This window comes from Pelodiscus sinensis, chromosome 33, assembly GCF_049634645.1.
Source record: "Pelodiscus sinensis isolate JC-2024 chromosome 33, ASM4963464v1, whole genome shotgun sequence".
In the NCBI taxonomy this organism is placed as follows: domain Eukaryota; kingdom Metazoa; phylum Chordata; order Testudines; family Trionychidae; genus Pelodiscus; species Pelodiscus sinensis.
This window is the reverse complement of record NC_134743.1, coordinates 4,252,438-4,267,791: the sequence shown is the minus strand read 5'-3', so window position 1 is coordinate 4,267,791 and position 15,354 is coordinate 4,252,438. Positions and strand designations below refer to the sequence as shown.

The 15,354-nt window shown below is 45.3% G+C and overlaps 1 protein-coding gene across 2 annotated transcripts in view; it reads left to right on the top strand.

Moving 5' to 3' along the window:
- The window catches only part of LOC102452313 (butyrophilin subfamily 3 member A2), a 51,188-nt gene that overhangs the window by 19,028 nt on the left and 16,806 nt on the right, over positions 1-15,354 (top strand). For both annotated transcript variants that reach the window (XM_075914296.1, XM_075914295.1), the window contains exons 9-13: positions 1,264-1,299; positions 5,044-5,070; positions 5,796-5,831; positions 10,371-10,397; positions 11,275-11,310. In XM_075914296.1, coding sequence (XP_075770411.1) covers positions 1,264-1,299; positions 5,044-5,070; positions 5,796-5,831; positions 10,371-10,397; positions 11,275-11,310 — 162 coding nt within the window. The remainder of the gene's footprint in view (positions 1-1,263; positions 1,300-5,043; positions 5,071-5,795; positions 5,832-10,370; positions 10,398-11,274; positions 11,311-15,354) is intronic.

Genomic DNA, 15,354 nt, shown 5'->3' with positions numbered 1-15,354 from the left:
TTTCTCTTCTCCTCCTCCTGCTGCGTCTCTCTCACGCTCCCTCTTGCTGTCCTTTGCCTGCTCCATTCTCCTCTTTGTCTCCTCTGCATCCTCTGTGTCTGCTCCGCTTTCCTCCTTTTGAATTAGGAGCCTTTTCCTGATGTCAGAGACACAAGCTTCTCCAGGCCCTGCCCCCTGGCTGCTCCCTCTGGGCGGTACTATTGCTTCCCACCATGGCAATTAGCTGACTTCTGCACCGCTCAGCCAGGCCACCGCGCAGGAGCAAGGGGCACAAGTGGCCATTTGGGCCCCGCGCTCCCTATGCAGCACCTCCGTGATGAATGGGGAGTATGGACCCCAAACGGCCGCTTGGTCCACTTGCTCCTGCGCGACGGCCCAGCTGAGCAGCGCAGAAGTCAGCCGAGTGCCACGGCGGGAGGCCACAGCACCACCCAGAGGGAACAACCAGCGTTTCAGCATTACACAGTCACAGACATTGGGCTACTATATATATGATAACTGCCTGCTGTATAGATGCGGAGTAAGATATTTCAAAATAATACTAGTTATTTTGAAATAACGTTGCTGGGCTGACGTACCCTTAGAGAGCTGCTGGGTAGAGGCTCCAAGTCACACATGGTGCTAAGTAATACAGAAGCACGGATACCACTAGGCAGGGCTGATTGAATAGTTCAGGCCAAAATATGAGTATTACAGCACAGGGTTACCTATTCCCATGACAAGTGTCACCAGGTCTTAAACAAGCCAGTACCAGTTATGGTATTCTGAAGGGTACCAGCAACTTTCTATAGATGGCTGCAGCAGTGCAGGCTAATTTCTGGGCTGTTTCCCAAAATATGGAGATGAGCAAGAAACCTGATGCAGAATCACTTTTTATACTTTCTTACTAAGGTCATTTCCCAGATGTATGTGAGCTCTAATTGTCAGAATGTCCATCCTTTAGTCATACCTTGAGTGCATAGGTTTAATACTCCAAAGGGCTGTTAGTAACTCAGAAAAGGAATTCCCTTTAGATGGGGAGTTAAGAATGTCAGAGTTGTATCAAAATCCAGACCCACATCTTTCATTAAAGTTAGATGCTTTGCAAATCCAGTGTTTTGGTGTGACACATTAACTGCCAACCCAACTCTTATTCAAGCTGTTAGATCTTGTACTGGGGCTTGGAGTGTGACTTTGGGTATCTATAACCAACTCCAGTCGTTATGCAGCATACAGCATCACATAGTGTGTCTCTGTCTAACTCTTTTCTTTTCCCAATTTCAGAGACTGAGAAGAAGGAGAAGGAGACTCTGAAATCAGGTATTTGGATAATCCCTAGGAAAGAAGGCTCTGAACTTTCACATTATGAGATAGAAAAATCACAGCACACACTGTATAATCTTGTCACCTATATGTTCATCTCCCACTCAAATGGAAAAAACACTACAGAGTTTGCAGTAAGTATAGCGGGACATAAAGTGGCAGGTGAACTTCCTCCATGCACTTCTGTGAATACATCTCATTTCTGAATTGCAGAATCTCTGCTACCTTATCCTGGGCTCCCATACATACAGCTCTGCTGGTACCCCTCAATCTCTACCCACCCACAAACAGCCTACTGTTATCTGGCCCTGGTCTCTGAAGCACCACAACTCTGCCAGTGCCTCTCACTGCTGAACTACAGTTATTGATGGAATTAGCCACCTGCAAGCAGTGCAACTGATGAGAATCTCAAGACAGCGAGTTACTCCCTGAAAGCCAGATCAGTCCCACCAAGGGTTAGCTCATCTTTCTTCCTTAGTGCTGCCCAGAGCTATGAATGGTGTCTTCTGCACAGTGTGACCTTACCCACCATACATGCCAGGTCACTGAGAAAGGCTCCAAAACTCAGAGGTGCAATATCTCCGTGACATAAAAACTGCCACTACCTGCAGCCTCCATCTATCGCAGCCTTGCCTTTCTCCCCCAGCCACAGCTCTGGAATCATCCCTCAGCACCCACCCTCAGGTTCCCTGCTATCTCGGCCCTTAGATTCTCAGTCCGGTCTGTTTCCCGTTCTAGGCCTGGATCTCAAATCAACTCTAGGTCTGGGTCTCAAATCAACTGAGCCATCAAACTAGGGTTCCTATGTTTCATGTTCCCAAGCACAGAACATTGCAGGGGAATGAGGACGAGAAGAAGGATGGGAGATACAGCTTTCTGACCACCCAGTTCTGATGGCAGTGCCACCACAATCAACAAAGCACACGTGTTAGTGACATAATAATTGGTTGCAACTTTTATTTTTTCACTACTGCTGGCAATGGCACTTGTCTTCAGACCTGGGCTCAGCCAGCAGACCCCACTCTAACTGCACTGTTCAAAATTATGGAAATGTTTTTCATATTTCAAAATCCACCCAGAAAGAGTTCAGAGGACCAAATAAGAAGTCATGTCCAGGAAACACTGGGTGTATGGTCTCCTTATGCTCTGTATAGAATTGTATAATGATGGCCTCTTCACACACATTGTCTCACGAAGAACCTATACAGTACCAGACTCCATGGTTCTAGAGGTGAACAGGAATCACAGCTCTGTGGAGCCATTCCCAGCAAAATTTACAACAGCTGACTAGATCTGAAAGGGATTGTATGGTACAGAAATACGTTCTCTGAAACCAGGTGACAAGCTACAGCAGTATAAGGTGATACATGTTCTGAAGTGATGCTCCCTCCCCTCATTCCTGGCCCTACCATCAGCTCAAAGTGTTGCCCCATGAGATGCTTTGTGAGCTCCATTTCAGGACTGATCTAGGTCCTTGTCTGTTGTTCATTAACAGCAGTTCTTTGAGTGATGTGTTTCTGGGAACTCCACTTTAGCTGTTGGCACATCTTTGCAGCATTGATCAGAGAATTTCAGAGGCAGTGTATGTCTGGGTCACACATGCACAGCAGTTGCCTTGTAGCTCTATTAGTTGCTCTTCTATGTCTACACTAAGAAATTATTTCAAAATTACTAATATCAACTTAATAACTCCTGATTTAACAAAATGAAAATAGCACATCCACACAATGGGGAAGCCACAAATTTAGTCTGATTGTTCATTCGGCTGTATCTACACAGCACCCCTAAATTAAATTAAGGTATGTAATTTGCGCTATGCAAATTGTGTATCTTATTTCGATTGGATTTCAAAATAGCATATTTTGAAATTTAGTGCATCTATGCAGCACCAAATTTTGAAATAATATGCTAATTTGAGCCATCCCTTAACCCTTGTGGAATGAGGGATGACATAATAGTGTGCCCAATATTTTGAGACCTATCTCAAAATAGTGAGTGTGTTCAAAAGGCACAGGATAGCTACTTCAGGATATTTCTGGTATCCTGAAATAGCCCTGCTGTATAGATGTACCCTTAATGTAGATGTGGTTCCTCAACTTAGAGCTTCAGCAATCACCAGGAAGTAATTAGTTTGAATTACTCTGGGGAGTAGTTATTTCAAAATAGTGGCAATGGCGCATCCACACTACTGCTATTTCAAAATAGCTATTTTGAAATTAGCATTACTCCCCAAGAAAAGCAGGAGTAGAGATTTTGAAACAAATAGACAGTTATTTCAAAATAAGAGACTTGGTAGTGTGAACTCTCTGCTTACAAATTTGACCTGAGGGGGAGTTACTTCAAAATAATGCCCTACTGTAATATAGTCCTTCATTGGGACCCCAGGTTTTAAGACTAGCGAATACCTCATTCAATCTGCATCAACAGGAAGTCAGTGGAAATAAACTGCAATGAAGGGTGTGGTTCCTTGCTACTTCGAGATCTTTCCTAGGACAGCCTCCTCCACTCAGCCTCAGTGCTGATCTTCCAACAGAAGTGACATGGCTTGCAGGAAGATATCCCAGTTTGAAAGCACTGGGCTGTTACTGGGGCTGTACAGGAAAGGGAGACTTAATTTCAGACCTCTCCCTGCAGCAGGCTATAACCAAAGCCACCTTTTCACAGTCAGTCAAGGTCTGAGGACATGCTGATGAAGGTGACATTGGTTATACACCTCCAGAATTGTTGGCAGTTAGGGTCAAATCATTCAGGCAGAGGTAACAGAAAACAGGCATTTGTAGGCTGTGTTTGGAGCAGAAGCATTTTCGATACGCAGCTTCCTTACTAGCTCTTGAAATACCTGGCTTTCTGAAGTCAGCTGTGTAACCCAGGCCTGAGAGGCTTGGTAGTCTACCTGAAGGTGGATGGCCTGCTCAAGCATACCTGGTGCTGCAGAGGGAGTAGAGTACCTGGATCCATTCACCCAGTACCAGGCCCACATCTGTGACCAACTCAGTCCATGCAGACAGTCAGAACTGGGACATGAGTGGTCAGGCTTAGTGTTCAGAAGAGGGGTCAGAAGCCAGGATGAAGTGCAGGTCAGGCTATCTGGAGATCAGAGTGACAGTGCCAAAGGGCAAATGAAGATTCAGGTGTCAAGAAGCAACAGATTCTATGACCAGGATATGAGAGTCTGCAAGCAGAAGATAGCATAGGGGACCCTGAGCTAAGCAGGGGAAAACAAATTGTGAAGATGACTTCTTATTCTGTGATGAGTTTAAATAGAATCAGGGAACCAATAAGGACTCCAAGTGCTCCACCAATCAGATCTCAGGACTGGACTTCTCTGTCAGGGCAGAGCTTCACATTATGGGAACTGAGTGGATAATTGGAAAATACTGTCTCCTATGAGTCCTGTAGATGACTATTTGCTACTTAAGGTAACCCTTCTGATCACTTAAAATGCCACATATAACAGTGTATTTGGGAGTAGCCTGGGCAGCAGCTCAGCACCTACTTAAACAATATACCCATGAGATCTAAACAACTTTGTAATGCAGTGGCTAGTCCAAGTTACTGCATATGCCACTGTGCTACTTTTACCATACTCCTTAGAGCAGAACCGGCCTGTGTCTGCCTGCTCAAACCAGGAAGTGCCTAGACAGTGTTAGTGTTGGTGTATCCGAACACTGGAACAGCCCCACATTGTCCTCTGAATAACCCATGCAGAAACCCTGCTGACCTTCTTTCTTCTCTCCCCAGAGTGTCTGGACCTGCGTAAGAAACTGGGTATGTTACCTGTGCTCACGTCTGGCAGACAGACGGTGTCACTGTAACTTTGGCAATCCAGCACCAATAACATTGTTCTGCTGCAGAAGAAAGGGATCAGCCACTTGCTAGAGCCAATTGCTGCAATGCACACTCTTTTGGGTCACTTCCCGGAATGTGGCTCACATTCCCATTCTCTGTTGCTCAAGCCAAATCCTAGAATTGAGCCCCATCCCCTAGTTATGCCTAGTGTGTGTAGCTCTGATGCTCCAAAGCACTGGTAGCAACATCGGTTTCTCTGTGACAATGCTTTGAGCAGCTGCAGCACAACACAGATGATGATACAAATTGTGAATGAATGCCTGTCACTGACTAGGTTCAATGGTGATCTAGAAGAGCTGCATCATGCCATTGAAAATGCCATTGCTTGCCTAGACCATGCAGATACTAAATAAATACTGCTAGTAACAGGAAAGGAAATCTCCTTGGGAGGGTTGAAATTATCAGAGGTGTATCAGGATCCAGACCTACCTTTTCCAACTAGCTTAAATGCTTGCAAATTCTAGGTCTTCCACATGTTGGTGTGTATCACTAATTGCCAACTCTACTCCCATCAAATCTTCTGGCTTCAGAACTGGGACAAGAAGTATGACTTTGGGGTGTCTGTAACTAATGCCAGGCATTCTGGGGCCACCGCATCAAACAATTCATCTCTGTATATAACCCTTTTCTCTTTCTCTTTTCAGAGAATCAGGAGAATAAGAACAAGTGGCTAGAAAAAGGTACTAGGAAAATCCCCATTAAATGTGTGTCTGTGCTTTCACACTAGAGTAAGATAGGGAAATCATCATATGCAATATGCGAATTTTGTTCCTGATGGTCTTCCCTTTCCCTGGAAATACACCCTGAACTGTTTATAGCTACAGTATTGTTCTTAATGACAGAAATTATCACGTATGGATTAGGGGTATTTAATCAGGGGTCTGGGCAAATTTCCTCCATGCAATTCTTTGGCTATATCTCAGTTCTGACTGCATTCTTCTGTCTACAGACGGATGCAAATCAAGCACATTGAAACTGCTAATGAAGCCGGGATTTAAATATCCCACACTTCATTAACATAAACATGGCCGCCTTTTTTTTTATGGAGTTTTTTCAAAAAAAATACCTGGCAGTCTAAACACGGATCTGTTGAAAATAAACCCTTTTTCAACAGAGCCTGTATTCCTCAAAAAATAAGGTTTACAGGGTCTGTTAAAAGGGGTTTATTTTCAACAGATCTGTGTCTAGATTGCCAGATTTTTTTTTTCAAAAAAACTCCATTTCGAAAAAATGCGGCAGCTATGTTTATGCTAATGAAGCGTGGGATATTTAAAACCCAGCTTCATTAGCAATTTCGATGTGCCTAATCTACATCTCTCTGTCAACAGAGAGGTGTAGTCTAGACACACCCTCAGCAATTGAGATTTTAACCTCACAAATACTCTGTCATTACAGGCTTGCCAAGCTTTAAGAAATGTGAAATGTTTCATGAGCCAGTGCCTGTATCGGACTAACATTCAGCATGCATACGCTGCTTGGGGAAGATCATGTACCCCACAAATGTTATCATTGCTGCAGCCTCATAGCCAGAGACAGAAAAGAGAGGGAGCTTTGGCTCGGTATGATTTTATTTGAGAAGACTATTCAGCCTACTGAGGAGTCTCAATCCTCTCTGCTGCTGGGACAGGCTCCTAGGAAAAGGTCTGCCTCTCCATCACCTCACAAGCATTCAATAAAGACCCTCTCCAATGAAATTGCTGCCCCCACCCCATCTCCTAGGGTGAGCAATGGGGACACACCAGGCACTTCCAGGACCATGGAGCATAGATCAGAATCTTGAGTGGTGATGCTGCTTTTTTCAGTGCCACATCATTAAATATTGCTGGCACTGGCATAGGCATTTGCCAGTGAGACCCTCCATTTCTTCTTCGAGGGTCCCTGTGGGTGCTCCAATTAGGTGTGTCAGCACAGCCCGGAGATCTTTAGTAGCAGTCCCCAGATGCCTGTGCATGCTGCACTATTGCACAGTCGCTCAGACTGACAGTTTAGCTCATGCCATCAGCCATTCCCCCAGTTCCTTCTCAACCGCCACCAGCATCAGTTGCAAGTAGTACTGTTTCCGGAAAAGCCCGTTTTTGGATGGATGAATGGAAGGAAGGAAGGAAGGAAGGAAGGAAGGAAGGAAGGAAGGAGAGTGTAGCAGCTTGAGCTGATTAACATAGAAAAAGCCACAGAACATAAAGAACAAGCGGAGCAGGACACTGGTGCCACTGCTGTATCCTGCTCACCCGACGCATCTCAAATGGAAAAACCCTGTCATGCTAGCACCTTCTGGTTTCAAAAGGTGCACAGGGTGCAGCATATTTATCTCGGCAGCAGATGGGCATGAAAGTGTCTCTGATGCCTAGGGCAGGACCACTCAATAAGTCACTGCCCTACTGTCAAAAACTCGCTTTTTATGGGAAAGGATGTGGCTGAACCGCAGCCTGACTCACCCCTTTGCCCCAAGAGAGACTACACTTGGGATGGAGGGCAAAAGGAACACTCCCTTGGAGGAACATGCTAGAAAGCCAGACAAGGAATGCAGCACAAAATGCTTCAGGTCCACTACTAACACTCTGTAACCGAGCAATAAAAGACCTCTAGGCAAGGAGGCAGACAGTGCTTGCCCTGAACAGGGCAGCATAAAGCGGGTTAAGGGATTCTGCTCAGAAAAGTGAAGCACAAAGCTGCTGTCCAAGCTTCGAGCTCTCCTCAGAAATGGCACACGTTACTGCAGGAAAAGCCAATACCAGCAGCAGATAAAAAAGCAGACAGGGTGCAAAGCAGCAGAATGATGCATTCAGACAGACTCACAGTACTGTTCATACCGGTGTACCCCATAACACTGAATGCAAAGATGCATCCAGCAGTGACAGGCTGTACAGCGATGCTGTCGCTGCCCCTGATCCCAAGATACATGACAGAGCCAGACATTGTGTTTCTGGGAACTCCGCTTTAGCTGTTGGCACATCTTTGCAGCATTGATCAGAGAATTTCAGAGGCAGTGTACGTCTGGGTCACACATACACAGCACCCTTAACTTAAAGGTATGCAATTTGCACTCTGCAAATTGTGTATCTTATTTCGAATGGATTTCAAAATAGTATATTTTGAAATTTAGTGCATCTACACAGCACCAAATTTTGAAATAATATGCTAATTTGAGCCATCCTTTAACCTTTGTGGAATGAGGGTTGAAGGGATGCCAAAATAGCGTGTCCACTATTTCGAAACCTATCTCAAAATAGTGAGTGTGTTCAAAAGGCACAGGATAGCTTCTTCAGGATATTTCTGGTATCCTGAAATAGCTCCATTGAATAGATGTAGCCATAATGTAGATGTGGTTCCTCAACTTAGAGCTTCAGCAAGCACCAGGAAGTAATTAGTTTGAATTACTCTGGGGAGTAGTTATTTCAAAATAGCAGCAATGGAGCATCCACACTACTGCTATTTCAAAATATCATCCCAGGAGGCAAACTTGGGTGGTCGACAAATGCCTTTAATGTTGACACCCACGTGTCCAGACTACCGCGCTGAGCCGACAAACAGCCGATCAGCTCAGCGTGGCAGCCATGTAAATTTAAATGAAGCGGCCATTATTTAAATCGCCGCTTCATTTTCCTATGCCTGGTAGCCTAATCTACATGCCTCTAGCAACAGAAGCATGTAGTCTAGACGTACCCTTAATTTCAGACCTCTCCCTGCAGCAGGCTATAACCAAAGCCACCTTTTCACAGTCAGTCAAGGTCTGAGGACATGCTGATGAAGGTGACATTGGTTATACACCTCCAGAATTGTTGGCAGTTAGGGTCAAATCATTCAGGCAGAGGTAACAGAAAACAGGCATTTGCAGGCTGTGTCTGGAGCACAAACATTTTTGATACGCAGCTTCTTTACTAGCTCTTGAAATACCTGGCTTTCTGATATCAGCTGTGTAACCCAGGCCTGAGAGGCTTGGTAGTCTGCCTGAAGGTGGATGGCCTGCTCAAGCATACCTGGTGCTGCAGAGGGAGTAGAGTACCTGGATCCATTCACCCAGTACCAGGCCCACATCTGTGACCAACGCTGTCCATGCAGACTGTCAGAACTGGGACATGAGTGGTCAGGCTTAGTGTTCAGAAGAGGGGTCAGAAGCCAGGATGAAGTGCAGGTCAGGCTATCTGGAGATCAGAGTGACGGTGCCAAAGGGCAAATGAAGATTCAGGTGTCAAGAAGCAACAGATCATATGACCAGGAGATAAGAGTCTGTGAACAGAAGGTAGCATAGAGGAACCTGCACTAAGCAGGGGAAACCCAGTTGTGCAGGTGACTTCTTATTCTGTGATCAGTTTAAATAGAATCAGGAAACCAATAAGGATGCCAGGTGCTCCACCAATCAGATCCCAGGACTGGAATCCTCTGTCAGAGCAGAACTTCACATTATGGGAACTATCCACAGGTCACTGAGGGTGTGTCTAGACTTCATGGCTCCAACAACGGAGCCATGTAGATTAGTTTACTAGACATAGCAAAATGAAGCGGCAATTTAAATAATCGCCGCTTCATTTACATAAAAATTGCCACCAGCGCTGTGCTGATCAGCTGATTGTCAGCACAGCGTGGTAGTCTAGATTGGGATCAGCCTACCCCAGAACCCTTTGTCATCAGATCCTTTAACGAGGTATAAAGGATCTGACGACAAATGGCTCTGGGGTCGGCTGATCCCCATGTAGACTGTAGCTGTTCAGCACAGCATGGCAGCCATTTTGATGTAAATGAAGCAGCGATTATTTAAATTGCCACTTCATTTTGCTATGTCTACTAAACTCATCTACATGGCTCCATCGATGGAGCCATGTAGTCTAGACATACCCTGAGTGCATAATTGGAAAATACTGTCTCCTATGAGTCCTGTAGATGAGTATTTGCTACTTAAGGGCCCTTCTGATCACTTAAAATGCCACATATAGCAGTGTACTTGGGAGTAGCTTGGGCAGCAGCTCAGCATCTACTTAAACAATGTGCCCATGAGATCTAAACCGCTTTGTAATGCAGTGGCTAGTCCAAGTTACTGCATATGCCACTGTGCTACTTTTATCATACTCCTTAGAGCAGAATTGGCCTGTGTCTGCCTGCCCAAACCAGGAAGTGCCTAGGCAGCGGTAGTGTAGGTGTATCCAAAAACTGGAACAGCCCCACATCATCCTCTGAATGACCCATGCAAAAACCCTGCTCACCTCCTTTTCTTCTCTCCCCAGTGTGTCAGGACCTGCGAGAAAAACTGGGTATGTTAATCCACATTCCTATTAGAGCCCTTGGGCAAAGGCTCCCAGCCATACAGGGAACTGAGCAGACCCAGAAGCATCAGCAACACAGGAAAGGGCTGAGTGAACAGTTTAGGCCAAAAACTGTCACATTAGAGTGATCTGGTCTCAGCACTGCACCATGAGCTCTGTGGGGCAGACACAGGGTTACTTGTGCACATTTCTGGCAGACAGACAGGTGTCACTGTGACTTTGACAATAGAGCACCAATCACATTGTTCTGATGCAGAAGAAGGGGGACAACCACTTTCTAGAGATGATTGCTGCAGTGCAGGTTCTGCTGGGTCACTTCCCAGAATGTGGCTCACGTTCACATTCTCTGTTGCTTAGGCCAAATGCTAGATCTGAGCTCCTATCACTGGCATGCCCATCCCCTAATTATGCCTAGTGTGTGTAGCTTTCATGCTCCATAGCACTGGTAGTATCATCAGCTGCAGCGCAACACAGATGATGACGCACATTGTCAATTAATACCCGTTGCTGACTGGGATCAGTGGTGATCTAGAAGAATTACATCATGCCATTGAAAATGCCATTGCCTGCCTAGACTATGCAGATGCTAAATAAATATTCGTAGTTACAGGAGAGGATATCCCATGGGGAGGGTTGACAATATCAGAGCTGTATCAGGATCCAGATCTACATTTTCCATCAAGGTTGGATGCTTGCAAATCCTAGGTCTTCCACATGCTGGAAGTGTGTGCCAGCCCTATTCCCATCAAAGTTGCTGGCTCCAGAACTGAAACAACAAGTATGGCTGTGGGGTGTCTGTCATTCTCAGGCCACAGTATCAAACAACACTTCTCTGTATCTAACTCTTTTCTCTTTCCCATTTCAGAAAATCAGGAGAAGAAGATCAAGCGGCTGGAGTCAGGTGCTTGGATAATCCCCATTAAATGTGTGCCTGTGCTTTCACACTAGAACAAGATAGGGAAATCATCACACAGAATATGCTGATTTTGTTCCTGATGGTTTTCTTTTTCCTTGGGAATACATACTGCAGTGTTTGTAGCTGACATTTCAGATTAGGGTGATTTAATCAGGGTCTTAGCAAATTTTCTTTATGCAATTCTGTGGATATATCTTAATTCTGACCTGCAAAATCCATGCTGTACCATACCACTTTGCCAAAGCCACTCACTTCCAATCTGTCACTCCTGCTATATCTGCCCCCCTGGACTCTGCAGTCCCACCGCTCTGCCAGTGTTCCTGAGTCCTGGCCTGCAGGTAGCATTAGGCACCAGCAAGTCGTACAATTGCAGGGAACCCTGAGGCTGTGAGAGGTCCCCTGAATGTGGGAACTGGCCAGTGAGGTGTCAGATGTTCCATCCAGGTCAGTGCAGCCCAGGTTCTGAATGAGTCCTCTAAAGCAACGTGACCTTGCAAATACCATAAATGTCAGGTAACTGGTAGGAGGAACTGAGCTGTGCACTGGGGTTTACAAAGGACAAATATCACCACTGCCTGCAGCCCCTCTGTATCCCATCTTTGACTTCCGCCAGCCCCAGCTGCTGGTATCCCTCAGTCCTCACTCTAGCTTCTCTGTTCTTCTTTGGTGATGTGACTGTGGGTGCTCTAGTGTTGATGGGTTGTCCCAGAGCCGCAGCATGGAGCTTTTTTTCAGCAGTTGTCAGTAGGCCACACACGTGCAGAGAACACTTTGCATGGCTCTTGCTTCAGCGCCTCATGCATGTATCCTGACATCCTCACTTTCTGCCTTCAGTCACAGACGGAGCTCTTCTTTCTCCTCAGAATTTCATTTCCTCATGGAGATAGTTCAAGTTATACCTTTTCCTTAGGTTTTTTCTTGTTAACCATTCATCTTTCAGTTCCTGTAAAAAAAAAAATCTGTCAGCTCCAAATGTAGTTGCCTGCACTGGCTTGTCCAAGCAGCCGCATAACACTTTTACCCTCCCCTCCTTCCCATTGGGTGTTTTTTTTATTTTTTTAAGAAAGAGAAGCGCAAAGAAGATAAAGGAAGTGGAGATTGACAATCTCAGCAATTGAGAGTTTAACCTCACGCAGACTCTGTCATTACGAGCTTGCCAAACTTAAAGAAATGTGAGATGTTTCACGAGCCAGTGCTTGCATTGGACAAACATTCAATATGCATATGCTGCTTGGAGAAGATCATGTACCCTAAAAGTGTTATCATTGCCACAGCCTCACGGCCAGAGACAGAAAAGAGAGGGAGCTTTGTCTCTGTGATTTTTTTCAAGAAGGCTATTCAGCCTACTGAGGAGTCCCAATCCTCTCTGCTGCTGGGACAGGCTCCTAGGAAAAGGGCTGCCTCTCCATCACCTCACAAGCATTCAAAAAAGAGACCCTGTCCAGTGAGATTGTTGCCCCCACCCCATCTCCTAGGGTGAGCAATGGGGACACACCAGGCACTTCCAGGACCGCAGAGCATAGATCAGAATCTTGAGTGGTGATGCTGCTTTTTTCAGTGCCTCATTATTAAATATCGGTGGCACCGGCGTAGGCTTTTGCCGGTGAGACCCCTCCAGTTCTTCTTCGAGGGTCCCTGTGGGTGCTCCACTTAGGTGTCACAGCACCACTGTCTGTGAAGCCCAGAGATCTTTAGTAGCAGTCTCCAGATGGCCGTGCATGCTGCACTATTGCACAATTGCTCAGACTGACAGTTTAGCACATGCCAGCAGCCATTCCCTCAGTTCCTTCTGAACCGCCACCAGCATGAATCATGAGTAGCACTGTCTCCCTAAAAGCCTTTTGAAAGAAAGAAAGAAAGAAAGAAAGAAAGAAAGAAAGAAAGAAAGAAAGAAAGAAAGAAAGAAAGAAAGAAAGAAAGAAAGAAAGAAAGAAAGAAAGAAAGAAAGAAAGAAAGAAAGAAAGAAAGAAAGAAAGAAAGAAAGAAAGAAAGAAAGAAAGAAAGAAAGAAAGAAAGAAAGAAAGAAAGAAAGAAAGAAAGAAAGAAAGAAAGAAAGAAAGAAAGAAAGAAAGAAAGAAAGAAAGAAAGAAAGAAAGAAAGAAAGAAAGAAAGAAAGAAAGAAAGAAAGAAAGAAAGAAAGAAAGAAAGAAAGAAAGAAAGAAAGAAAGAAAGAAAGAAAGAAAGAAAGAAAGAAAGAAAGAAAGAAAGAAAGAAAGAAAGAAAGAAAGAAAGAAAGAAAGAAAGAAAGAAAGAAAGAAAGAAAGAAAGAAAGAAAGAAAGAAAGAAAGAAAGAAAGAAAGAAAGAAAGAAAGAAAGAAAGAAAGAAAGAAAGAAAGAAAGAAAGAAAGAAAGAAAGAAAGAAAGAAAGAAAGAAAGAAAGAAAGAAAGAAAGAAAGAAAGAAGAGTGTAGCAGCTTGAGCTGATTAACATAAAAAAAGCCACAGAACATAAAGAACAAGCAGAGTGGGGCACTGGTGCCACTGCTGTGTCCTGCTCACCTGGAGCACCTCAAGCAGAAAACCCTGTTATGCCACAACCTTCTGGTTTCAAAAGGTGTACAGGGTGCAGCATATTTATCTCATCAGCAAATGGGCAGGAACAAGGTCTGTGCTGCCTAGGGCAGGACCACTCAAAGAGTCACTGCTCTCACTGTCAAAAAACTTGGCTTTTATGGAAAAGGTTGTGGCTGAACTGCAGCCTGACTCACACTTACCCCACCCCTAAAGAGACTACACCAGGGATGGACAGAAAAAGGAATACTCCCTCTGAGGGACGTGCTACAAAGCCAGACAAGGAATGCAGCAGAAAATGCTCCCGGTCCGCTACTAAATGTCTGTAACCGAGCAATAAAAGCCTTCTAGGCAATGAGGCAGACAGTGCTTGCCCTGAACAGGGCGCATAAAGTGGGTTAAGAAGAGACGGTGATCCCAAAGTGAAGCACAGAGCTGCTGTCCAGGCTTTGCGCTCTCCTCAGAACAGGCACATGGTACCACAGGAGAAGCCAGTACCAGCAGCAGATAAAAAGCAGTGGCAGGCTGTACAGTAATGCTGTCGCTGCCCCCGGTCCCAAGATACATGACAGAGCCGGACATTGCAGTACCATCAGTACCATGCTCACCATAATTTGGTACAGTACCGATGTCACACCATGATCTAGAGGTTCTGTACTATCGTCCTCACCAGCATCACTAATATCAGTGAGATTTAGTGATGATGACAACGAGGAAATAAGGGGCCAGTGCAGATTTCATCAATACACTATTACACAGCATCAGGAAGCCCAAAATTGGCAGATGGCACAGTGGGTTCTCCCACAGCTCCTTCTGTGGCCCTACTGGGACCCTGGGAACCCTATACAATTCAACAACCGCAACTACAACCACCCCTTCAGGTATCAAGAGCTAAGATGGCTGATGCAAACATGCAGGGGCACCATACTGTCCCACATCTAGCTCTGCAACATGGAACACCCACCACCAAGCAGGAATACTCATGCGTGGTCATCTAAGTGGAGCACCCCCGGGGACCCTCAAAGAAGAAGGGAAGGTTACACACCTTGTGCAGTAACTGGAGTTTTTTGAGGTGTGTCCTTGTGGGTACTCCACACCCACCGTCCTACCCTCTGTTCTGGGCAAAGAAAGTCCATTATGGAGAAGGAACAGAAGGAATGGCAGCCAGTGTGTGCTAAACTGTCAGTCTGAGCAATTGTGCAATAGCACAGCACACACCAGCATCTAGGAGACTGTTACCAAAGATCTCCAGGCCATGTGCACAGCCGCACTGACACATCTAAGTGGAGCACCTATGGGGATACATCTGAAGAACTCCAGTTACTGCATGAGGTGAGTAACCTTCCCATACCCACCCTAAAGATGTTTTGAAGCAATTCCAAGAGCTTTTGAAGCACATGGCCGAAAGTCAAGATGTTCAGGAGGTCACGGAAAAGCAACACCGCCTCCTCAAGGACATCCACCCTTCTCAGGGAAGGATCACATCCATCAATGAAGCCATTCTAGAAGTTTTAGATGA